The sequence below is a fragment of the Balaenoptera physalus genome (assembly GCF_965194825.1).
Source record: "Balaenoptera physalus genome assembly, chromosome: 13".
Lineage (NCBI taxonomy): Eukaryota > Metazoa > Chordata > Mammalia > Artiodactyla > Balaenopteridae > Balaenoptera > Balaenoptera physalus.
In genome coordinates this window covers 60,433,855-60,458,588 of record NC_138892.1, presented here as the reverse complement: position 1 = coordinate 60,458,588, position 24,734 = coordinate 60,433,855, and the positions used below count along the sequence as shown (strand labels likewise).

The 24,734-nt window shown below is 40.3% G+C and overlaps 1 protein-coding gene across 8 annotated transcripts in view; it reads right to left on the bottom strand.

Moving 5' to 3' along the window:
* The window catches only part of LOC309641650 (uncharacterized protein), a 134,627-nt gene that overhangs the window by 52,570 nt on the left and 57,323 nt on the right, over positions 1 to 24,734 (bottom strand). The window contains exons 2-3 of one of the 8 annotated variants that reach the window (XR_014252708.1): positions 10,934 to 11,158; positions 12 to 6,502 (exon numbers count right to left, since the gene is read on the bottom strand). The exons of 2 other annotated variants lie outside the window; for them this stretch is intronic. Coding sequence is in view for 5 of the 6 variants with exons in the window: in XM_082421896.1 (XP_082278022.1) it covers positions 6,433 to 6,517 (85 nt within the window). In the remaining variant the exon portion in view is untranslated. 5 more of the 8 variants (XM_082421898.1, XM_082421896.1, XM_082421897.1 and 2 more) reach the window with 5 other exon arrangements.

Below are 24,734 nucleotides of genomic sequence, written 5' to 3'. Positions count from 1 at the left end.
GGACAGAAAAACAGATATTGGTGAATTTCAGTGGTTTTTTTTCCCCACAAGCAGGTTAATAGTTCCTAAAACGTAGCAAATGAATCATATCTCATTCTCAGTGTGAGACAAGTAACATGGTCAGTATTATTTTTCTTTTCAGATGAGAAACTAGGCATAAGTGACAAGTGGCTGATTTTGACTTTGAACTCAGACAAGTCTTTTCATTACAAGTTTCCTATTCTTTCCACTATGTTGGGATGTTTTCCATTAAAACAACGTAAAGATAGAGCTTTTCTAACCTTTCTGATTGTATCCAGTAATTAATTACAACTTCTAACCCTCCAGACACCTTCTAATTCAGGCAACCCCTTTTACTCTCCTCCCTACCCCACCTCACACTCCCATCTCTCCAGACCCGGCTGGAGAGAGATTTCCAAGTCCTCCACTTTGAACTCAACAGCTGCCAGGAACCGGAGGGCTATATTTTGTGGTTATTTTAATACAGGTTTTGGGAGCAGCCTCTCAGTTTAATCCTTGGCAGATAAACTCACAGTAGAGAGATTCGGAGTTATTTACGAAGACTTGCTGGCTGTAGGAGATTGGACAGTTGTTAATCTTTTCAGCTGAGGTTGAGGGAGCCCATTTTCATCAGAATTTGTTCAGGAATAATCCTTTCTTTAAATTCTGGCCCAATTCCTCCAATAATTGCAATCAGGGCAGTGCTCTTTGGAAGACAGTATGTTAATATGGAGTTTAAAGGAATCAAATAGGCAGACTGAAATAGTCCCAGAAAAGAACCCAACAAGAGCTCTGTTTGTTGCTCTCGCATAATTTAAGGCTGCCAGGGCGGAAGGGGTCTAACAACCACTGTGCTTCCACCTGTGTCTAGGGAGGACTTGTCTGAAGTTATGCCACATGTGACCCTGGGAAATGAAAACAAACTAAAGACCCTCATGACTCACTAGAGAATTTTACTCCAAGAAGGAACTTATAAAAGAAGGAAAGATTATGTTCAAACAAGTCTATAGTGGGGACTTCTTATGGTAGTGCCACTGAGTAAATACATAATTATGTTTCCTTGGGGAAGAAGGTATCACTCAACTGTAAACCAAGAGACCAAGTATGTTAATTTGAAATCTTTCAGAAGCAGATGCCAAGATATGATTAGATCAGCAAGAGATTCTGGGGGGAGAAATGCCTATGAAGGATTAAGGGGACAGGGGAGAGAACAGGAGTAGGAAGAGAAATCCCTCAGATCTCAATGCAGGTCTGATACCTATGACAGGAGAGGGGAAGGAAGCAGGATTGTATAGGAAGAGACTCAGAATGCAGCATAGTTGTAAGAAAGTTTTGGCGGTGTTATTGGTGAGTCCCTGAGCCCAAACGGCCTGTTGGAGGAATCCTGCATATTGTAGGGCCTGTCTTGTGCTTAGTCATTAACAGGGAGACCACAGGGGTAACATGGCATCCATGGTGGTGGAGCTAGAGGGATGTCAGCCAGCTGTGCTCCCTGCAGTAGGTTCTTTTGCAGAAGATCCCAGTAGCTCATTTCCGTGGCCATCACACCTGGTTTCCCTGTTGTTTGGCTTGAGTAATTTCCTTCCCTATCTGGGCTTCAGTTTCCTCATTTATAGAACAAAATGGCCATGGCTAGATGATCTTTAAGTCCCATGCATCTCTTTCCACCTCTGATTTTACAGAATCTCAACCTTTAATCCCTAAAGGGTGGATGTGTGCATGTGTTGGGCAGGGGCGTGAGCTGGGAGAGGCTGGAGTGGAGAGAAATGTGTTAACGGCTGTGAGGAAAGATGGATCATTCTGTCAGATATCTTCTTCCTATCTCAGTCCTCTCCCTTTTCTGTTCTCTGTGCTCTAACCTGGGCGATGTCTGGGCTGGCCACAGCTTCAGCCTAATCTAATGTATCAGAGAGGTAATGAACTATAAAAGTGTGGATTCAATTACAATTAGAGGGGAGTTTTGTGTTGGCTGGAGTCTGCTGCTAGCCAGAGAATAGAAATGCGGGCTAGGTTGAAAGGCCCCATCTGTGCTAGCAGGGCCTGCCGTTAGGGGCTGGGCAAAACCTGATTGAACACAGTGAGGAAAGAACAGAACTCATATCAATGATTTTTTTTAAGGGAGAAAAGTATTTTTATTTTTATTCATTTATTTTTAACATCTTTTTTGGAGTATACTTGCTTTACAATGTTGTGTTAGTTGCTGCTGTATAGCAAAGTGAATCAGCTATACGTATCCACGTATCCCCATATCCCCTCCCTCTTGTGTCTCCCTCCCACCCTCCCTATCCCACCCCTCTAGGTGGTCACAAAGCACTGAGCTGATCTCCCTGTGCTATGCAGCTGCTTCCCACTAGCTATCTATTTTACATTTGGTAGTGTATATATGTCCATGCCACTCTCTCACTTCGTTCCAGCTTACCCTTCCCCCTCCCCGTGTCCTCAAGTCCATTCTCTATGTCTGCGTCTTTATTCCTGTCCTGCCGCTAGGTTCATCAGAACCGTAGAGAAAAGTATTTTTAGATTTTGTCTTTTTTCAGGACAAGACCAGAGGAAACAAAGTTTTCTTTGATTTTCTTACCCTAATTTCTCAGGTAGAGCCCAGGTATACCCAGAATCTTTATGGCTTTGAGTCTCTTTTCTAAGACTCCTAAATCTTCACCTCTCACCGTCTCTCTTCTCTTCCTAAGTGGTAAAGCTTTAGGCAATGGAATAGCCTGTCCTTTGGATTTTAAGAAAGATCTCATTCTGTTGGAACCCATACAAATTCTGCCAGAGAGCCTTAGAGACGTTCATTCTTCTTTTATTTCTTTTTTTCTTTTTTTAAATTTATATATTTAATTCATTTATTTTTGGCTGCGTTGGGTCTTCATTGCTGCGCCCGGGCTTTCTCTAGTTGCAGCGAGTGAGGGCTACTCTTTGTTGCAGTGCGTGGGCTTCTCATTGCAGTGGCTTCTCTTGTTGTGGAGCACAGGCTCTAGGCGCGTGTGGGCTTCAGTAGCTGTGGCTCGCGGGCTCTACAGTCCAGGCTCAGTAGTTGTGGTGTACGGGCTTAGTTGCTCCACAGCATGTGGGATCTTCCCGGGCCAGGGATTGAACCCGTGTCCCCTGCATTGGTCGGCGGATTCTTAACCAGGGAAGTCCCCTTCCTTTATTTCTGTAATCCAAAACTGTACCCATCTTTCACAGTCCAGCCTTCTGGCATTTCCTAAGAATGTACCCTTAGAAGAATCTCAGAGAGTTGTGATCTGTTTTTCTCTCCTAAACCTCCATTACACAATGGAATTCTCCCAATGAAATCTATCCTAGTTTGCCTTGCATTAGAAACATTTGCTACTTGTTTTTGCTCATTTTTCTTCTTTACTGTGTTAAATCTCTTTGATTTCAGGGATTTTTTTCCCCCCACTAATCTCTATATCCTTTGCCCTGAGCCCATCTTTAATTAATGTATAATATTCATTAAATACAAGCTTACTGAGAAAAATAATGTATTCTCAAGAATAAATACTTGAGAAAGATTGTCTTCTCTGTCCTCTTTTATATCTTCGCTACCCTATTTTCCTGCTTTGCTTAATTTCCTTTTCCAAAGGGAACACTGAGCAAGCCAGTTAAAAAATAAAGTGAATTTTAAAAAGCAAAGTGTTTTTTTTCCCATGCTATTTGCATGGAAGGGAAGACCCTTGTTCCTTGACCCAATTATAATTATTCTTACCTGAAATGTTATAATTTAAAGTATAAGTTTGGGGAGTCCCACTGCAATATATGGCTTTCCTGAAATTCTGCATGAACTTAGTCAGAAAACTGTTTCAATATTCATCCATCTATATGGCAACGTGGCAATATTCTTTATATATAAATATTTTATTTTTACTTTTCACTAAACAAGTAATAAGAGCATCCTTTATCCCAGTTCTGCCTCTTACTAGTAACATAATATTGGGCATACAAAATTTCTCTGTGCCTCAGTTTTCTTATTTTTAAAACAAGTATAATAATGGTATCTTCCTCAAAGATTTTTTTGTGCAAATATTATGCCATAAAGCAAGTGTTATTTAAATATTTGCTGTGTTTATTACTGTTACTGTCAAAAATTATTAAAAACAGAGAAGCAAAATTAAAAATGTATCTATCAATATAAGAGTCATTCATAATCCATTACCATGTATCCAGATTTCTTTGGAGGAATTTTTTTAAGTGGCTAAAACTTTTCTTTCTTCTTTCAATGGACACATTTGTGTCAGGGACTGAACCAATAATATTTTGAGGGTTTATAAAATGTCGAAAAAGAGAGCTGGACCTGTGTCCTTACAAAGGTTCTCACATTAGACCGATCTAAATTGAATTGTAGAACACCTGGGTCACGTAGGGAGTAAGAATTCATGCACTGTATTGGGGGTGGGAACCATACACGGGAGGGCTTCTATTTTAAAATCAAGCAAATAACATGAAAATCAGATGCAAAATAAAACCCAGATTAGCATATAATCACATTAGCAGACTAATTGAGTCAGGAGCGCAGCACTTTGGGTAATAAGGTTGCATCCTTCAAAGGGAGAATAAGACAAAGTCCAAATTGTTTATCCATCCTTCTATTTCAATGCAGAGCAGAGGGTCCTGGGACCAGATGTGGCCAGGGTCCCATCCAGGCACTTAGCACAGTATCACTTACTCTAGGGGACCTATAAGAGGGGATTAGGGGTCATAGACTGAGTGGGGCAGCCCCCTAAGGCCTGAAGGATTAGCATTTAATGCAGCCAGCTTTGCAGAAAATCGGGCTCAGATGAGGATCTAACCTCCTTTATTTATCTTTGTTTTTCAAAAGCTCCAAGAGTGAGGGGGTTTCCTTCTCTTTTCATATGGTGAGGTTTTTTCCATCCTGAGAAGCTGGGGTGGGGACAGACACGTTGGATCTCCAGGTATTTGTCAAATCTGAAATAAAACTTATTTTCCTTCAATCCACACTTCCTGTGTTTCTTCTGGACTTTTGTTCTTTCTGCCCAGTTACCTTTTATCCATCCTCTCCTCCTAGATACCTAACCCCGAATATTTTAATTGGAATAAGTTCCTTTACTCCTCTTAAGTCTGAATGGAAACAGCAAAATAAGTCCTACCTTCTAGCCCCCACAATGTATTTGGAGCAGTCGTTAATGTTGCTACGTTTGCCTTCAGCCATTCAAAATTTATCTGTATAGTGCTTACTACATATAGGCCAGGCTCTTCTAAGCTCCCCTGCCTAAATCATTACAATATAATGGAGAACACTAGAATAAAATATACTAAAACCTAATGCAATTATATATCTAGATTGACTACAATTTCATCTAGTTCAATTCCTTCAATTCTACTGATGAGTAGGAGAATATATGAGATATTTAGCAAGGTGTTCATGACCCCAGGTCTAGATATTGGATGACAAAGCCATATCCAGGGTCATTCACTCTCATAACAGTGTTCTTTTCACTGTACTCCCTACGTACAATCACAGTTGACCCTTGAACAACACTGGAGTTCGGGGTGCTGACCCTGGCGAGTCGAAAATCCATGTATAACATTTGACTCTCCCCAAACTTAATTGCTAATAGCCTACTGTTGACTGAAAGTCTTATCAGTACATAAACAGTCAATTAACACGCATTTTCTATGTTATATGTGTATCTACATATATTTTATGCATTCATGACATACCTAATTTAAATTTTTTTTGCTATTCATAGGCTATGCAGTTTGTGAGTTTTTTCAAGTTGTTGCAATCTCCAAAAAATTTTCCAATATACCCATTGAAAAAAAAATCCACGTATAAGTAGATCTGCACAGTTCAAACCCGTGTTACTTACGGGTTAACTGTACTTCCTTTTTCAGTTTCCCTCTACTATTTTTTCAACATCTCATAAAGTTGCAATACTTATAACTTATCTGCAGAAAATGAGTTTCATCTGCAAGTGGAACATTTTGTCCCCATTTATTTTCTCCCTCAAATTTGCATTACACATTATCCAAAGGGATCAGAAACTTCTATGAAATACTCCTATTTCCTATCTTTTTCTCTGAGGCATAGGAAAAGCACAATAGCAGACCATACAGAACAAATTTCTTAGTAAATCTGCAAGCTAATGAGATGCATAGACGTTCTTAGGCTAAGCTTTAGAGTTAGACCAGGGCTCCAATGACGCTTTGTTGCCGAAATATCAGCTTTCTTGTGCACTGATGCCGTACAGAAATACGGAGACGGAGATTTTGGAGGAAGAGAGAGATGGCTTTATTTTTCTGCCAGGCAGAAGGGAAGACACAGCAGGCAAGTGCCTCAAGAACTGTGCCCCCCTGTCTTGGGGAATTACAGGGGGTCTTATAGGTGGAACTCGCAGTCCAGGATAAGTGATAAGGATCGAAGTGGTGAAGGTCTTGCATTCTTCTTCTTCTTGCAGTATTTTAAAACAGTCACTGCTGGTGTAAGGCAGCCTGGTAATTGGGTGCGTTCATCTCTGGGTTATTGGGTGAGACCTTCTTTCTGAAATGTAAACAGCTACAAGGGGTGATTTGCTACAAGAGAATGCAGCGAGAAAATGCCAGGTGCAGGGTCCAATTCATATGGAATCAGAGAGTAATTAGCTTTGTTTAGCTTTGTGAAGGACCAGTCTAGATACAAGTGTTTGTTAGTAGCAACAGCTAAAGAATACCAAGATTGCTTAACTCTTTCAGGCCTGTTTATGCTGTTTCCCCAGCCTGTTCATTGTTGCTTATTTTCCTTGTTTATCAGAAAAGTCTCATTTCTATTTTTGCTGCAACAGCTTCTGATATTTACTACTCATGTGGCAGTGGGCAAGCTCCTCCCTAAGCTTCAGTTTTCCTCATCTATAAATTGTGAGAAGGTGTGACCCTCACAGGAGGGTTTTTGAGAATAGAGAGGGCTATATATGTAGAACAACTGGCACATGGAAGGCACCAACCAAATAGTAGTCTGTAAGCAAATATATTTCTTAAGCTGTCTTATACTTTGTGGACCTGGCATGGAGGTAAAGGGAATTTAAAAGAAGGAGAACGCAATGCAATTTATGCTCCAAAGACATCTAAAATCTCAAGAAATGGCTGAAATCCAAAACCGCAAGTTCGTAGGTAGAATTCTAGTTTCTGGTTCCTCATGTAAGGAGCTTGGGAGTTGCCACTCTGTCTAACAAGTAAAAAACTGCGAAGACTGAAAAACTAACAACTCTTCTCGGATTCACAAGAGAGGGAAGGACACAAGGCAAACCACCGCCCCCGACATTGGAGAGACAGGAGAACACAGGTCATCCGGTTTACCAGAGCAGAGGCTCACAAGTGGCACCTCTGTGGGAAGCAGGGGCAGGGCAGGGTGACCTGCCCTGTAAATGATGAATTGCTGGAGGCTCCGTGTGGACGCCTCTGAGAGTTAAAAACTCCAGGGGGACCCATCATGGGGGAGTGGGCACAGTTTTGTGATTTACTTCTGGGAGCTTGACCAGATTCTCACAGCAAATATCTGAGAAAAAATCCCTGCATGCTTCAAGCAGTTGGAGGGGAAGAGGAACAGTTCTGAAACACTTTGGAGAGCTCTGTTCTTAACAAGGCCTGCCCTCTGGAGAAACTAGTTCAGCAAAGCCTAACTGACGAGAGGGTGGGAAATGCCCCACACCAGCCACCTCCAGCTGTTGTGTCCACCTAAGGCGGGAGAAGAAAACTGAAAAGCTCTTGAGAAGTTCACAGTCCAGAGGCACAGGCTCATTAGAAGCCAGAGGCCTGATCACAGGACTACACATGCTTCTCCTCTCCCCACACCTCACAACCACGTCACTAAAGGCCTATCTGCAGCAGTTCCGTTTACCCAGTACAACATGTCTGGTTATCAAGAAAAAATTGCAAGGAATACCAAAAGGTAAAAAAACCCACAACTTGAAGAGACAGAGCAAGCATCAGAACCAGACATGGCAGCAGTGTTGGAATTATCCAGTTCATAGGCACTTATTAAAAGTGTCTCCAGGATCTAGTGTTGGAATAAAAAGCGTAAGATTCTGCCCCATGCTTCAAGGGCATTGATGTCTAGGGAGAGACAGATATTACATTGCCACAAAATATCTGCTATTTGCTCGTATGAAAGGATCGATCCAGTACTACATGACACAGGGAAAGGAAATTTGTATAGAGAGAAGACAGAAACTGTTAGAAAGACATTTAAGTTATGCATTAAGGGGTAAAAGTAGAGAGAAGCATTCCAAGCAATGGGGATGCCTGGGCAAAGGACAAGCTTGAGAGTAACTGAGGTGTCCTGGGAATAAGGAATGTTCTAAGGGATCAGTGAGTAGTATCGGTGGGTGGTGATGCGTGTGGAGGGGGTTGGTTAAGGATGAGTTCAGGTAAACTGTAACCGAGTAGTGCCAGCCTAAAGTGTTTGGACTTGATCCTACTGGTGATAGGGAGACACTGGCATTTTTACACAGAGAAGCAGCAAGATTCAATGTCAGTGGCTGGTATCCTGACATGCGACCAAAGTGGTCCATTTTGGAGAAGGTTGCTTAACAAACCACTGTATCCTGGAGGAATTTTTGTTCAGTCTGTTAGGGTGGTATATTTTCTCTGAATCAGATTTAGGGAGACACAGATTGCTGAGGGTGTCCTTGATAAATGGGGAGTGGATCAGAAGCAGAAATGGCCCATTGATGTTCTGTCCCCAGACCTGGACTCCTCTCCCATCCCTCCAAGGCTCACGAGAAATTTTTCAAGGTGCCAGTCTGGTATTCATACCCCATCTGTCACGAACCCCGTCGCAGTCCTGCCTCTCATTAGAGGGTGGGCAGCCCCTTTCCCAGCTACCTCCACTGCCCTCTCACCCAGCCTCTACACCAAAACAATCGGATCAGAGTCCCGCGGATTGTTTCCTATGGAAATCAGGCATGTGGAGCCCCAGGGGGAATAGCTCTGCTCTCTTATATTCATTTTCTTCCAGAAAGGAAAGGGATTGGGGAGGGCAGTTTCTAGGCCTTCACATATGTCTGAGAGAAAGGGACTGAGAGTGGCTTAGGGGAGAAAAGGGTAACGGGGTAGCAACAGAATTGCTTGCCTAGATCACAGACAATTTTGTTTGGGGGAGAACTTCAGATTTCTAGGGTTCTGAAAACTGAGAGAGGTAACTTCATATCCAACTATCCTAAATATTATATATTAATTATATGAGGATAATAGCATGATAGTGGGATAAAGAGACACCTCATTGGTTTTGCTATTACACCAAGAATTACATAAGCAAACAGGACATCATCTAAGGTTACAGGTCATTTGTTTATTTTTGTTCTGCTGGCCAGAGCTGGATAAAATTATTTTTTTTCTTTTAAATTGGTTACTCAGTGATGTTCAAAGAGTCAGAATGTTATTGTTGTGCAGATAAAACATCTGCAGGTTTGACAATTGTTTTTAGACTTCAGCTGGATATTAGCTTTTAATAATCCTGCATTACTTTCCAACTAAACTAGAACTGCTTCACAATTAGCCATCTATATCTATATTTATATCTGTATTTCCTAGACATCTTGTTATACTTTCAAAATTTTGTTAAATGTACCTTGTCTATAGCCCTTACTTTTTACCTCCCTACCCCAAGTTTTTGCAAAGAAAACAAACATGAATTACTATGTAACTATTTTTTAAAATTCCAAATTGATGTATTTATTAGAGAAACTTTGAAATTATGACATCAGGAATATTCCTGCCAATCTGAGACATTTGTGTAAATCTGAGGCTGAGCTAGGCGCAGGGCCCAGGTGTTCTCTCCAGGGGGCAATATGGGTGGATGACGGGGGTTGGGAGTTGGATCAGAGGGTGAGTGAATGGACAGACTCAGACAGCTGAGGTTTGTATTTGATTTGATGATTTGATTTGATTTGATGTGAGAAACTTGATTCTTAGACACAGAATAAACCTGTCCCTTTTTTTCAGTTTGCCTAGTGTTTATTTTTGATAGCATCTTATTAGAACACTTCCTTTTTTAGAAATTATAAGAGATTCCCCATTTCTTATTGAATTAAGTAGTAACACTGAGAACAGTCTGTCATTCAAAGCTTCTACCAACAGCCTCAATCTACCACTCTAATCATTTACCCAAATACTTCTGATTACGAACTTTATACACTTGCCAAAACAGACCATATTTGTTTTTCCATCAGTGCCGACTCTGCTTTTGGACTTTCCTAGACGTGCTTTTGCTCCTATGTGTGCTGTTGCTTGGAATTCTTATCATCTACCCCTCCCCCACTTCTCTCCTCCCAAGAGAACTTGATTTGTGCCGATTTCTTGAAATCAGCCAGATGGATTTGGCTCCTTCCTTTAAGTCTTCAGGACAGTTCCTACCTCATTGGTGTTATTTGCAGGTTTTTGTATTAACTTTTTTAAAACCACATTTATCAATTTCCCAACTGTAGTCCAGACCCTCATTAGGGCAGTGGGTGGCCTCCTTATCCTCACCCCCATCTCCATCTCACCAGATCCGTATACCTATACAAATATATTATCTCTCCTACTAATTAGAGAAGAGGTAATACACATTTTAAGTTATATATGTATATATATATATGTGTATGTATATATATACACACATATATATACACATATATATACATATATACATATATACACACACACACATAGTGTGTGTGTGTGTGTGCGCGTGTGAATTTCGGTACCTTTGCATCTTCCAATTTTGGATCTCTATTTATTCAATGTAAAGTTAAAGGGGTTTCATTCAATGATCTTAAACGTGTATGATTAATTGATAAAGTGTTACAGATTCTACAGTCCTTCCTAACTCCTTCATTAAGGGCATACTTTATGATTGTTGGGGGGCAGGGACTAACCTTTAAAAAGGGTGTCTTACAGAATCTGTCTTACAAATATTTGTTTATTTGAATTAAAAACAAATGTCTAGAGTCTTTACTTTGTGAAGTTCAAATCAAGCCTCTTTCTTCCTCTGTTCCCTCCCCAGTTAGCAGAAATCCTGCCGTGACTGCAGCATCCTGTCCCTGGGCCTGGGTCACAGCTTGCTGGGACTCAGCTTTCCGGAGGGGGCTGCAGGCGCTGGGGGGTGACAGATGGCTCAGCAGCAACAGTTTGAGGAAGGAGTCACCAAGGGGAATCTGAGAAGGGCGTGTATCAGGCCTTCCTAAGACGTAGAAGAAAAGACCCAAGGGGGGTATAAATACCAGGGGTTGTCTTATAGAGAGGCTTTCGCAAACTTGGACTAAGGAAACAAGCACAAAATAAAGAGCTTCTTCCTTGGGCAAAGACTTATTTTCCCATTTTTCCTACCATCTTTAGAAGCCTCTGTACAGGTTACTGTGCCCCTGTTGTCTCTTTCTGGTCAGCCTCTTTCTGTAACTTCAGATAGGGTCCTTTTCTGATTCAACAGGTTTGGGGAAGGGGTCAACACCTCCCTCTGGCCCAGGCTAAGGCCCTAACTTGACACCTGAGCTGTGAGCCTAGAGTTCTAGAACGCTGAACTTTCAGGGCTGGTGGGATGCTAAGGAGCCACTGAGATGGGAACGCCAAGGCCAAGGCCCTGAAGTGGCAGGATGCCCAGGGTACGGACAGGACATGCGTCCACTATGATTTTATCTCCAGTTTATCTCTGGTCAAGTGATTAACTCTCAGGGCTTAATCACCATGCTGTTCACTCACGTGCAGCCTTGGGGAGAGCCCCTCCCTCTGGGGCCGTTAATTCTGGAAATCCTCAACCTTCTAAGCCTATTACACCAGCACCTCGGGATTAGACGGGGTGTCCACCTAGTGGCTGCAGAGGAGAACAGCAGCTTGGAAGGGCTACATTCCTTAATTACCTCTTTAAGAGGCTGGGAGAAGAGGAAGCAGTGACACCAGGAGACCAGTCATCCACCTCACCCTCACCAGGCCGAGTCCAGTGTCTTATAACACTTCGTTCAGGCAAGTTCTTCTGAAGGACCAATCATATCACTTTTGTGAAAGTCTAAACCTATGAATTTCATTCAACACACTGGGGATTGGTTTTAGCGTCCTTTTCAGAAAAAGAGTGATCAAGTCAGTGATTTTCTGGTCAACGATATTACACTTGAGTGTGACTTGGGCAAGTCATTTAATTTGTTGAACATCCATTTCCAGATTGGTAAAATGAAGATGACATTTTCTGCCTGACAGAATGATTATAATTAGTGCTTAGTGCTTTACAGTTTATGAAAGTGCTTTACAAAAGCTACAACTTACATCACGTATAGTGCTATAGTAGATGGTCATGAGAGATTAGTGACATGAAAATGTAAATTATACTAATAGGAGGATTTATACAATTAAGGATCTTAATCCTAACATAATTCTGAGGGAGACTTAAGGTGATTCTACCCATTTCCTAGATAGGAAATCTGAGGTACAACATGAAAAATGACCACAGAACAAATCAGGGTCAGAATGAAATTAGGTTCATCACACTGTTTTTCAATCATTCTAATATACAGTTGGCCCTCTGTATCTGCGGGCTCTGCATCCATGGATTCAACCAACTGCAGATCAAAAATATTTGAAAAAAAATTCCAGAAAGCTCCAAAAAGCAAAACTTGAATTTACCCCGCGCTGGCAACTATTTACGTAGCATCTACATTGTATTAGGTATTATAAGTAGTCTAGAGATGATTTACAGTATACGGGAGGATGTGTGTAGGTTATATGCAAATACTATGCCATTTTATATAAGGGACTTGAGCATCTGCTGATTTTGGTATCCACAGGGGTCCTGTAACAAATTCCCTGTGGATACAGAGGGACGACTGTATTCACATATCAAATGATCGTAGAGATAGTATAGCACTAGTTTCTTGAACATGCCTGAGCCCAAAGTGAGTTCAATTATCCTTTGACCTCAGAGAAGTAGAGATAGGCTATTCCTCCCACCCTTTCCTACCTTCTTCATCAAGGATGTTGTGTGGGGTTTAAAAGACAAATTATTCCAAGTCTTAAGGGAGGTAAGGGGGAAAAGAAACATTATTGCACATTACTGTGTTCTGGTCACTGAGATAACTGTGGGGTACTTTACATTTGTCATTAGAAGTTTAAACCCAGCAATAATTCTAAGAGAGAATGTAGTGAAAGAACCCAAATTATTCTACAATGGGAGAGACACTGGAGAATTTTCTGACATGAATTGTCAAACATTGGAAGAAGTGCTAAGTGGCGCTTATGCAATTTCCTGCCCAAACCCTTTAGATCTTTAAGGGGCAAATGAAACATGTTTAGTGATTATTAGTGCCAAACATTTTATATATCTCATTAAAACAACAACTCTCTGGTGCAATTATAATTATCCTCATTTTATACATGAGTCAACCGAATCTTAGAGATTTAAAGCTAAAAATGTCACTCTAGTCCACACAGCTGGCGGCTGACTCTAATGCCCTTTCTCTTTTTATTATATTACACACCTTGTTTTATTGCACTTCCCTTTATTGTACCTTGCAGATACTGCAATTTTTACACATTGAAGGTCTGTGGCAACCCTGAGTGGAGCAAGTCTACCGGAAGCATTTTTCCAAGAGCATTTGCTCACTTCGTGAGCAAAATCTTCATTTTTATAATTCTTGAAGTATTTCAAACCTTCCCATTAGTATTATATTTGTTATTGGTGATCTGTGATCAGTGATCTCTGATGTTACTATTGTAATTGTTTTAGGGGGCCATGAACCACACCCATATAAATGGTAAACTTAATTGATCGTTGAAATGACAACAAGGGATTTAGAATATAATGCAAACTTAGTTGAAAAAACAGTGACAGGGTTTGAGAAGATTAACTCCAAATTTGAAAGAAATTCTTCTGTGGGTAAAATGCTATCAAATAGTATTGCATGCTACAGAGAAATCATTTGTGAAAGGAACAGTCAATTGATGTGGCAAAATTCATTGTTGTCTTGTTGTAAGCAGTTACAATAGCCACCCTACCTTACAGCAATTACCACCCCAATCAGTCACCAGCCATCAACGTCAGGGCAAGACGCTGCACCAGTAAAAAGATAACTACTCGCTGGAGGCTCAGATGATGTTTTAGCATTTTTTAGCAATATTTTAAAATTCAGGTATGTACACTGGTTTTTTTTGGACATAATGCTATTGCATACTTAAGCGACTACACGATAATGTAAACATAACTTTTATATGCACTGGGAAACCGAAAGATTTGTGTGACTCGCTTTATTGCGATATTTGATTTATATTGTGGTGGTCTGGAACCGAACCTGCAATATCCCTGAGGTCTGCCTGTATGTTGATGTAACACACCAAGACCTCTGCTTTCCACTAGTCACAGACAGATATTTAAATTTAAATTAATTGAAATGAAGGAAAATTCTGTTTCTCAGTCACATAAGCCATATTTCAAATGTTCAGTAGTCACAGGTGGCCAGGGGCTACCCTATTGGACAGAGCAGATATAGAACATTTCCATTGATGCAGAAAGTTCTAGACAGAACAAAATCCCCTCTATATGAGAAATGGTGTAATGAAGTGAATGAGGGCACAGGCTCTGAGAACCAACAGATTTGGGCTTGAAACCTAGCTTTTCCACTATGAATTGTATAATCTTAAATTACTTATCTTCTTTAAGCCTCAATTCACTGGTTTGAAGCATGAGAACAATAAAAGATTTTTTCTCAAAAGGTTATTATGGGGGCTTCCCTGGTGGCGCAGTGGTTAAGAATCTGCCTGCCAATGCAGAGGACACGGGTTCAAGCCCTGGTCCGGGAAGATCCCACACGCCGCGGAGCAACTAAGCATGTGCGCCGCAACTGCTGAGCCTGCGCTCTAGAGCCCGCGAGCCACAACTACTGAAGCCCACGTGCCACAACTACTGAAGCCCGCGCGCCTAGAGCCCTTGCTCCACAATAAGGGAAGCCACCGCAATGAGAAGCCCTTGCACCGCAACAAAGAGTAGTCCCCGCTCGCTGTAACTAGAGAAAGCCCACGTGCAGCAATGAAGACCCAACGCAGCCAAAAATAATAAATAAAATAAATAAATTTTAAAAAAAAAAGGTTATTATGAGTCAAATAGCAGAATCCCAGGAAATTGGCAAGCACTTGGCAAAAGTTAGCTATTATTACATACATTCTAGTTTTAAGAAAATGACTAGGTTTTGTTAGAAATAAGCATAAATATGGTTTGATTTACTGGAGTTCTAAAATAAACCAGGTTGGTGTGGGAGCTTCCCTAAAGCGTGTACAGTAAAAATGTTGCATTCTGGGAAACCCCTCAGGCCCAGGCAAACTAGGAATGACTAGGAATGACTAAATGACTGCATTTAGCCTGAAGGAGAATGATTGTAAGGTCAACTTAAAGGTTTATCTATTTCTATAGCCTAATATTACCTTAATTTGAGCAACATCCATTCATTTTACATTTAAAGTAAATATATGAGGCTCAGCCAAAAAAATGAATGAGCCTATTGATACCCAAATCACTCCCATTTTGTGGGGAGGGGTTAGAAAATGGGAAGGTACCAAAAGGAGATCTTTAGGTCAGGGGGAGCTGGGACTAGGGAAGGAGGAGAAGTCCCCATGAAAAAACTGCTTGCTGCTCAGTTTACGTATTTTATTCCATAGTATCATTTCTCTTAGCGATAACCGTCATCTGGAGGCTTTGGGGTAGAGAAACGGCACGATGAAGGGTTTTTACCATCAGGGAGTGTGCCCTGGGGGCTAGAAGACAAGGTTCTGATCCCAGTTCTGTCCACTAACTGCTTGTTTGACTTTGGGAAAATGCCTTAATTTTTCAGAAATTAGGTTTCCTCTTTGGAAGGTAAAGGGAAACTTGGGCTAAATTGATCCTGAAGTTCTTCCTACAGTTAACACTTAGGATTTAATGGGGACATCTCACTCAAGGTTTTCTTTCTGACCACGGACAAGTCAGTGTGGAAGCAGTGTTATCATGGGGACGTGCTGCCACCACATGGTATTTTGGGTTGTCCGCATTCACTCGTTTCGAAAATTTCTGATTTGATATTACATTTTAATACTGGTTTCTCCCTAAAGGAATACAGATATTTGCTTAGCATTTGGAAGCTTAGGGATGCAATACTCTACAGCTGAGCTTGTTTCTACTGACTGACCCTATAAGTAATCACGTACCACATCTATACACAGAATTTTTTTTGGATGAAAAAGATGAATCCATTTTATGAAGTTATGAGATTTAAAGTCAGTTATTTCTTAAACTTAGGATAAAAGGTATTTCTGTCATACACATAAGCCAATTTTTTCCTGAGTAGTTTTTAGAAAATACATTGTTCAGTACCATGCACACATGTCCCATTATATAGAGAGCTTTGCTAGCACAGCGCCTTACTGATAGTGAGCACTCAATCAGGATTTATTGTATGAACAATAATGAACAGTTTCAGTATGTACCTCTTTTATGTTGTCATAGGTACTTTACAAATATTGCTTTAAAAATATAGGTACTAAAGTATAGATCTAAGCACTTTGGAAATATATTTGGAAATGTATATGCTCGTATCACTTTTATCTTGTACCTCTCTTCTTCAAAGTCTAATGAAGCTGAAGTGGAGCTCTGGAGAAGACAGAACGGTGTAGCTGTTCTTTCAAGTCTGGGTCTTGGTCCTTGGAGCTCCAATTCCCATTCAGAGGAAAAGACACCTCTGATGTTTTGCTCTGTATAAAGTCACTGTGTCTTAAAAAAACGTGCATCTTGAGCAAAATTCGCTGTTTTTAGTCAACAGCAATTGGTTGATATGTGTGGGGAGATTTTTTGAGTTTGGAAGAGCTGCTGGCCACTTAATGGTTCATCCAAATATGTGGTGAAATTACTCTTCCAAACTACAACACAAAAAGAGAAGTAAGCGGTAAGCTGGAGTGTAAGATTAGGTCAGCAGGTAGAATTTGGGATTGGCTGATGTCAACTTATTCTGACTGGTATCACATGTGGGTTAGCAACTAGAGAGAAAGGAAAAAAGTGATTTCATGTGTCACTCAAGGACCAGGGAGTCAGGACAGAGAGTAAGCCTGTGCTCATTACTTTTTGCTGAAACAACCTCTCATTATCTCTATTTCAATTTTTAAAACAACTAAAATACTTCACCACTGTGGAAAGTACTGAAAACAGTGTAATATATGGCCATCTAGGAACGACCTCAATTTAGCAAATTTAACATTTTCTGTTTTTGCTTCAAAGCTCTCTGTTTTTAAAATTAAACAATACAGTGATACTTACATCACTAAAATCTTAAACCTCTGGCATTTTACCCTCCTTTTATGCATAGATTTACTTCTGCCACTTAACGTTTAGATCCATGGATAATACATAATGTATTTAGTATAATTAATACATTTATGAAATGTATCATATGTATGTATAATTAATACAATTTATGAAAACTATGCCCTTCCATATATATGATTTAACAATTTCTTTTCATCATTCAGCATTATGTTTGCAATATGTACATATCTTGATATATATTACATATACGTATATATATCTTGTTTATTCATTTAAAAAGTCTATAACATACATCAATAAATCTCTTATCTAATATCATATTAATTAGAAATTTGTTTTTAATTATTTTAACATCTTTATTGGAGTATAATTGCTTTACAATGGTGTGTTAGTTTCTGCTTTATAACAAAGTGAATCAGCTATACATATACATATATCCACGTATCTCCTCCCTCTTGCGTCTCCCTCCCACCCTCCCTATCCCACCCTTCTCGGTGGTCACAAAGCACCAAGCTGATCTCCCTGTGCTATGCAGCTGCTTCCCACTAGCTATCTATCTTATATTTGGTAGTGTATATATGTCAATGCTACTCTTTCACTTTGTCCCAGCTTACCTTTCCCCCTCCCCGTGTCCTCAAGTCCATATTCTACATCTGCATCTTTATTCCTGTCCTGCCCCTAGGTTCATCAGAACCTTTTTTGTTTTTTAGATTCCATATATATGTCTTAGCATATGGTATTTGTTTTTCTCTTTCTGACTTACTTCACTCTGTAAGACAGACTCTAGGTCCATCCACCTCACTACAAATAACTCAATTTTGTTTCTTTTTATGGCTGAGTAATATTCCATTGCATATATGTGCCACATCTTCTTTATCCATTCATCTGTTGATGGACACTTAGGTAGCTTCCATGTCCTGGCTATTGTAAATACTGCTGCATTGAACATTGTGGTACATGTCTCTTTTTGAATTATGGTTTTCTCAGGGTATATGCCCAGTAGTGGGATTGCTGGGTCATATGGTAGTTCTATTTTTAGTTTTTTAAGAAACCTCCATACTGTTCTCCATAGTGGCTGTATCAATTTACATTCCCACCAACAGTGCAAGAGGGTTCCCTTTTCTCCACACCCTCTCCAGAATTTATTGCTTGTAGATTTTTTTGATGATGGCCATTCTGACCAGTGTGAGGTGACACTTCATTGTAGTTTTGATTTGCATTTCTCTAATGATTAGTGATGTTGAGCATCCTTTCATGTGTTTGTTGGCAATCTGTATATCTTCTTTGGAGAAATATCTATTTAGGTCTTCTGCCCATTTTTGGATTTGGTTGTTTGTTTTTTTAATATTGAGCTGCATGAACTGCTTGTATATTTTGGAGATTAATCCTTTGTCAGTTGCTTCATTTGCAAATATTTTCTCCCATTCTGAGGGTTGTCTTTTCATCTTGTTTGTGGTTTCCTTTGCTGTGCAAAAGCTTTTAAGTTTCATTAGGTCCAATTTGTTTATTTTTGTTTTGATTTCCATTTCTCTAGGAGGTGGGTCAAAAAGGATCTTGCTGTGATTTATCATGCTGTGAACACATAGAGTGTTCTGCCTATGTTTTCCTCTAAGAGTTTTACAATGTCTGGCCTTACATTTAGGTCTTTAATCCATTTTGAGTTTACCTTTGTGTATGGTGTTAGGCACTGTTCTACTTTCATTCTTTTACATGTAGCTGTCCAGTTTTCCCAGCACCACTTATTGAAGAGGCTGTCTTTTCACCATTGTATATTCTTGCCTCCTTTGTCAAAGATAAGGTGACCATATGAGTGTGGGTTTATCTCTGGGCTTTCTATCCTGTTCCATTGATCTATATTTCTGTTTTTGTGCCAGTACCATACTGTCTTGATTATTGTAGCTCTGTAGTATAGTCTGAAGTCAGGGAGTCTGATTCCTCCAGCTCCATTTTTCTTTCTTAAGATTGCTTTGGCTATTCAGGGTCTTTGGTGTTTCCATAGAAATTGTAAAATTTTTTTGTTCTATTTCTGTGAAAAATGCCATTGGTAATTTGATAGGGATTGCATTGAATCTGTAGATTGCTTTGGGTAGTATAGTCATTTTCACAATATTGATTCTTCCAATCCAAGAACACGGTATATCTCTCCATCTGTTTGTATCATCTTTAATTTCTTTCATCAGTGTCTTATAGTTTTCTGCATACAGGTGTTTTGTCTCTTTAGGAAAGTTTATTCCTAGGTATTTTATTCTTTTTGTTGCAGTGGTAAATGGGATTGTTTCCTTAATTTCTCTTTCAGATTTTTCATCGTTAGTGTATAGGAATGCCAGAGATTTTTGTGCATTAATTTTGTATCCTGCTACTTTACCAAATTCATTGATTAGCTCTAGTAGTTTTCTGGTAGCATCTTTAGGATTCTCTATGTATAGTAGCATGTCACCTGTAAACAGTGACAGTTTTACTTCTTTTCTGATACGGATTCCTTTTATTTCTTTTTCTTCTCTGATTGTTCTGGCTAAAACTTCCAAAACTATGTTGAATAATAGTAGTGAGAGTGGGCAACCTTGTCTTGTTCCTGATCTTACAGGAAATGGTTTCAGTTTTTCACCATTGAGAATAATGTTGGCTGTGGGTGTGTCATATATGGCCTTTATTATGTTGAGGTAGGTTCCCTCTATGCCCACTTTCTGGAGAGTTTTTATCATAAATGGGTATTGAATTTTGTCAAAAGTTTTTCTGCATCTATTGAGATTATCATATGGTTTTTATGCTTCAGTTTGTTAATATGTTGTATCACATTAATTGATTTGCATATATTGTAGAATCCTTGCATTCCTGGGATAAACCCCACTTGATCATGGTGTATGATCTTTTCAATGTGCTGTTGGATTCTGTTTGCTAGTATTTTGTTGAGGATTTTTGCATCTATGTTCATCAGTGATATTGGCCTGTAGTTTTCTTTTTTTGTGACATCTTTGTCTGGTTTTGGTATCAGGGTGATGGTGGCCTCGTAGAATGAGTTTGGGAGTGTTCCTCCCTCTGCTATATTTTGGAAGAGTTTGAGAAGGATAGGTGTTAGCTCTTCTCTGAATGTTTGATAGAATTTGTGAAGCCTGTGAAGCCATCTGTTCCTGGGCTTTTGTTTGTTGGAAGATTTTTAATCACAGTCTCAATTTCAGTACTTGTGACTGGGTCTGTTTATATTTTCTATTTCTTCCTGGTTCAGTCTCGGAAGATTGTGCTTTTCTAAGAATTTGTCCACTTCTTCCAGGTTGTCATTTTATTGGCATGCAGTTGCTTGTAGTAATCTCTCATGATCCTTTGTATTTCTTTGTGTTTCTGCAGTGTCAGTTGTTACTTCTCCTTTTTCATTTCTATTGATTTGAGTCTTCTCCCTTTTTTTCTTGATGAGTCTGGTTAATTTTGTTTATCAATTTTGTTTATCTTCTCAAAGAACTGACTTTTAGTTTTATTGATCTTTGCTATCATTTCCTTCATTTCTTTTTCATTTATTTCTGATCTGATTTTTATGATTTCTTTCCTTCTGCTAACTTTGGGTTTTTTTGTTCTTCTTTCTCTAATTGCTTTAGGTGTAAGGTTAGGTGTTTATTTGAGATTTTTCTTGTTTCTTGAGGTAGGATTGTATTGTTATAAACTTCCCTCTTAGAACTGCTTTTGCTGCATCCCATAGGTTTTGGGTCATCGTGTTTTCATTGTCATTTGTTTCTAGGTATTTTTTTATTTCCTCTTTGATTTCTTCAGTGATCTCTTAGTTATTTAGTAGCGTATTGTTTAGCCTCCATGTGTTTGTATTTTTTACAGATTTTTTTCCTGTAATTGATATCTAGTCTCATAGCATTGTGGTCGGAAAAGATACTTGGTAAGATTTCAATTTTCTTAAAGTTACCAAGGCTTGATTTGTGGCCCAAGATATGATCTATCCTGGAGAACGTTCCATGAGCATTTGAGAAGATTCTGTTGTTTTTGGATGGAATGTCCTTTAAATATCAATTAAGTCCATCTTGTTTAATGTATCATTTAAAGCTTGTGTTTCCTTATTTATCTTCATTTTGGATGATCTGTTCATTGGTGAAAATGGGGTGTTAAAGTCCCCATACTATGATTGTGTTACTGTCGATTTCCCCTTTTATGGCTGTTAGCATTTGCCTTATGTATTGAGGTGCTCCTATGTTGGGTGCATAAATGTTTACAATTGTTATATCTTCTTTTTGGATTGATCCCTTGATCATTATGTAGTGTCCTTCTTTGTCTCTTGTAATAGTTTTTATTTTAAGGTCTATTTCATCTGATATGCGAATTGCTACTCCAGGTTTCTTTTGATTTCCATTTGCATGGAATATCTTTTTTCATCCCCTCACTTTCAGTCTGTATGTGTCCCTAGGTCTGAAGTGAGTCTCTTGTAGACAGCATATATACGGATCTTGTTTTTGTATCATTCAGCCAGTCTATGTCTTTTGGTTGGAGCATTTAATCCATTTACATTTAAGGTGACTGTCGATATGTATGTTCCTATTAGCATTTTCTTAATTGATTTGGGTTTGTTATTGTAGGTCTTTTCCTTCTCTTGTGTTTCCTGCAAGGAGAAGTTCCTTTAGCATTTGTTGTAAAGCTGGTTTGGTGGTGCTGAATTCTCTTAACTTTTGCTTGTCTGTAAAGGTTTTCATTTCTCTGTAGAATCTGCATGAGATCCTTGCTGGATAGAGTAATCTTGGTTGTAGGTTATTCCCTTTCATCACTTTAAATATGTCCTGCCACTCCCTTCTGGCTTGGAGAGTTTCTGCCGAAAGATCAGCTGTTAACCTTATGGGGTTTCCCTTGTATGTCATTTGTTGCTTTTCCCTTGCTGCTTTTAATATTTTTTCTCTGTATTTAATTTTTGATAGTTTGATTAATATGTGTCTTGGCATGTTCCTCCTTGGATTTATCCTGTATAGGACTCTTTGCGCTTCCTGGACTTGATTGACTATTTCCTTTCCCATGTTAGCAAAGTTTTCAAGTATAATCTCTTCAAATATTTTCTCAGACCCTTTCTTTTTCTCTTTTTCTTTTGGAACCCCTATAATTTGAATGTTGGTGTGTTTAATGTTGTCCCAGAGGTCTCTGAGACTGTCTTCAGTTCTTTTCATTCTTTTTTCTTTATTCTGCTCTGTGGTAGTTATTTCCACTATTTTATCTTCCAGGTCACTTATCCGTTCTTCTGCCTCAGTTATTCTGCTATTGCTTCCTTCTAGAGAATTTTAAATTTCATTTACTGTGTTGTTCATCACTGTTTGTTTGCTCTTTAATTCTTTAGGTCCTTGTTAAATGTTTCTTGTATTTTCTCCATTCTATTTCCAAGATTTTGGATCATCTTTACTATCGTTACTCTAAATTCTTTTTCAGGTAGACTGCCTATTTCCTCTTCATTTGTTTGGTCTTGTGGGTTTTTACCTTGCTCCTTCATCTGCTGCATATTTCTCTGTCTTCTCATTTTGTTTAACTTACTGTGTTTGAGGTCTCCTTTTCACAGGCTGCAGGTTCATAGTTCCCATTGTTTTTGGTGTCTGCCCCCAGTGGGTAAGGTAGGTTCAGTGGCTTGTGTAGGCTTCCTGGTGAAGGGGACTGGTGCCTGCTTTCTGGTTGGTGGGGCTGGATCTTTTCTTTCAGGTGGGCAGGGCCACGTCCGGTGGTGTGTTTTGGGGTGTCTGTGAACTTAGTATGATTTTAGGCAGCCTCTCTGCTAATGGGTGGGGTTGTGTCCCTGTCTTGCTAGTTGTTTGGCATGGGGCATCCAGCACTGGAGTATGTGGCTGTTGGGTGGAGCTGGGTCTTAGCACTGAGACGGAGATCTCTGGGAGAGCTCTCACCGATTGATATTACATTGGGCCGGGAGGTCTCTGGTGGTCCAATGTCCTGAGCTCGGCTCTCCCACTTCAGAGGCTCAGGCCTGATACCAAGCCAGAGCACCAAGACCCTGTCAGCCACACGGCTCAGAAGAAAAGGGAGAAAAAAAGAAGGAAAAAAATTTACTAAAGTAAAAAAAATTTTTTTTAATTATTAAAATAAGAAAGTAATAATTATAAAAAAAGAGAGCAACCAATCCAATAAACAAATCCACCAATAACAAGCGCTAAATACTACACTAAGATAAACATAAAGATCAGAAACAAATCAGTTGCAGACAGCAAACCCCAAGTCTACAGTTGCTCCCAAAGTCCACCGCCTCAATTTTTGGATGATTTGTTGTTTATTCAGGTATTCCACAGATGCAGGGTACATCAAGTTGATTGTGGGGATTTAATCCATTGCTCCTGAGGCTGCACAGAGAAATTTCCCTTTCTCTTTTTTGTTCGCACAGCTCCTGGGTTTCCGCTTTGGTTTTGGCCCCGCCTCTGTGTGTAGGCACCGTCAGGAGTCTGTTCAGTGCCCAGACAGGAGGGAGTTAAATCAGCGGCTCATTAGGGGGCTCTTGCTCACTCAGGCCAGGGAGAGGGAGGGGTACGGCAGTCATAACTGGAATGTGGGGCGAGCCTGAGGTGGAAGAGGCCAGCATGACGTTGAAACAGCCTGAGGTGCACTGTGTCTTCTCCCGGGGAAGTTGTCCCTGGATCTCGGGACTCTGGCAGTGGTGGGCTGCACAGGCTCCCGGGCAGGGTGGTGGTGGTGGTGGTGTGGATAGTGACCTGTGCTTGCACACAGGATTCTTGGTGGCAGCGGCAGCAGCCTTAGAGGTTCATGCCTGTCTTCGCTGTCCGAGCTGATAACCACAGCTTGCGCCCGTCTCTAGTGCTCACTTAGGTGGTGCTCTGCCTTCCGTGGGCAGACGGGGAAGGAATCCTCTCTCCTCACACACCCCGAAACAATGGTCTCTTGCTTCTTAGGCAGGTCCAGACTTTTTCCCAGACTCCCTCCCAGCTAGCTGTGGCGCGCTAGCCCCCTCAGGCTGTCTTCACGCAGCCAATCCCAGTCCTCTCCCTGGGATTTGACTTCCAAAGCCCGAGCTTCAGCTCCCAGCTCCTACCCGCCCCGGTGGGTGAGCAGACAAGCCTCTCAGGCTGGTGAGTGCTGGGCGGCACCAATCCTCTTGCAGGAATCTCTCCGCTTTGCCCTCTGCACCCCTGTTGCTGTGCTCTCCTCCGTGGCTCTGAAGCTTCCCCCTGCCCACCCCCCATCTCCACCAGTGAAAGGGCTTCCTAGTGTGTGGAAACTTTTCCTCCTTCACAGCTCCCTCCCTGAGGTGCAGGTCCCGTCCCTATTCTTTTGTCTCTGTTTTTTCTTTTGCCCTACCCAGGTATGTGGGGATTTTCTTGCCTTTTGGGAAGTCTGAGGACTTCTGCCAGCGTTCAGTAGGTGTTCTGTAGGAATTGTTCCATATGTAGATGTATTTTTGATGTATTTGTGGGGAGGAAGGTGATCTCCACATCTTACTCCTCTGCCATCTTGAAGGTCCCTCAGGTATCTTTATGTTAATGAGCTATCCTAGAGTCTCTGT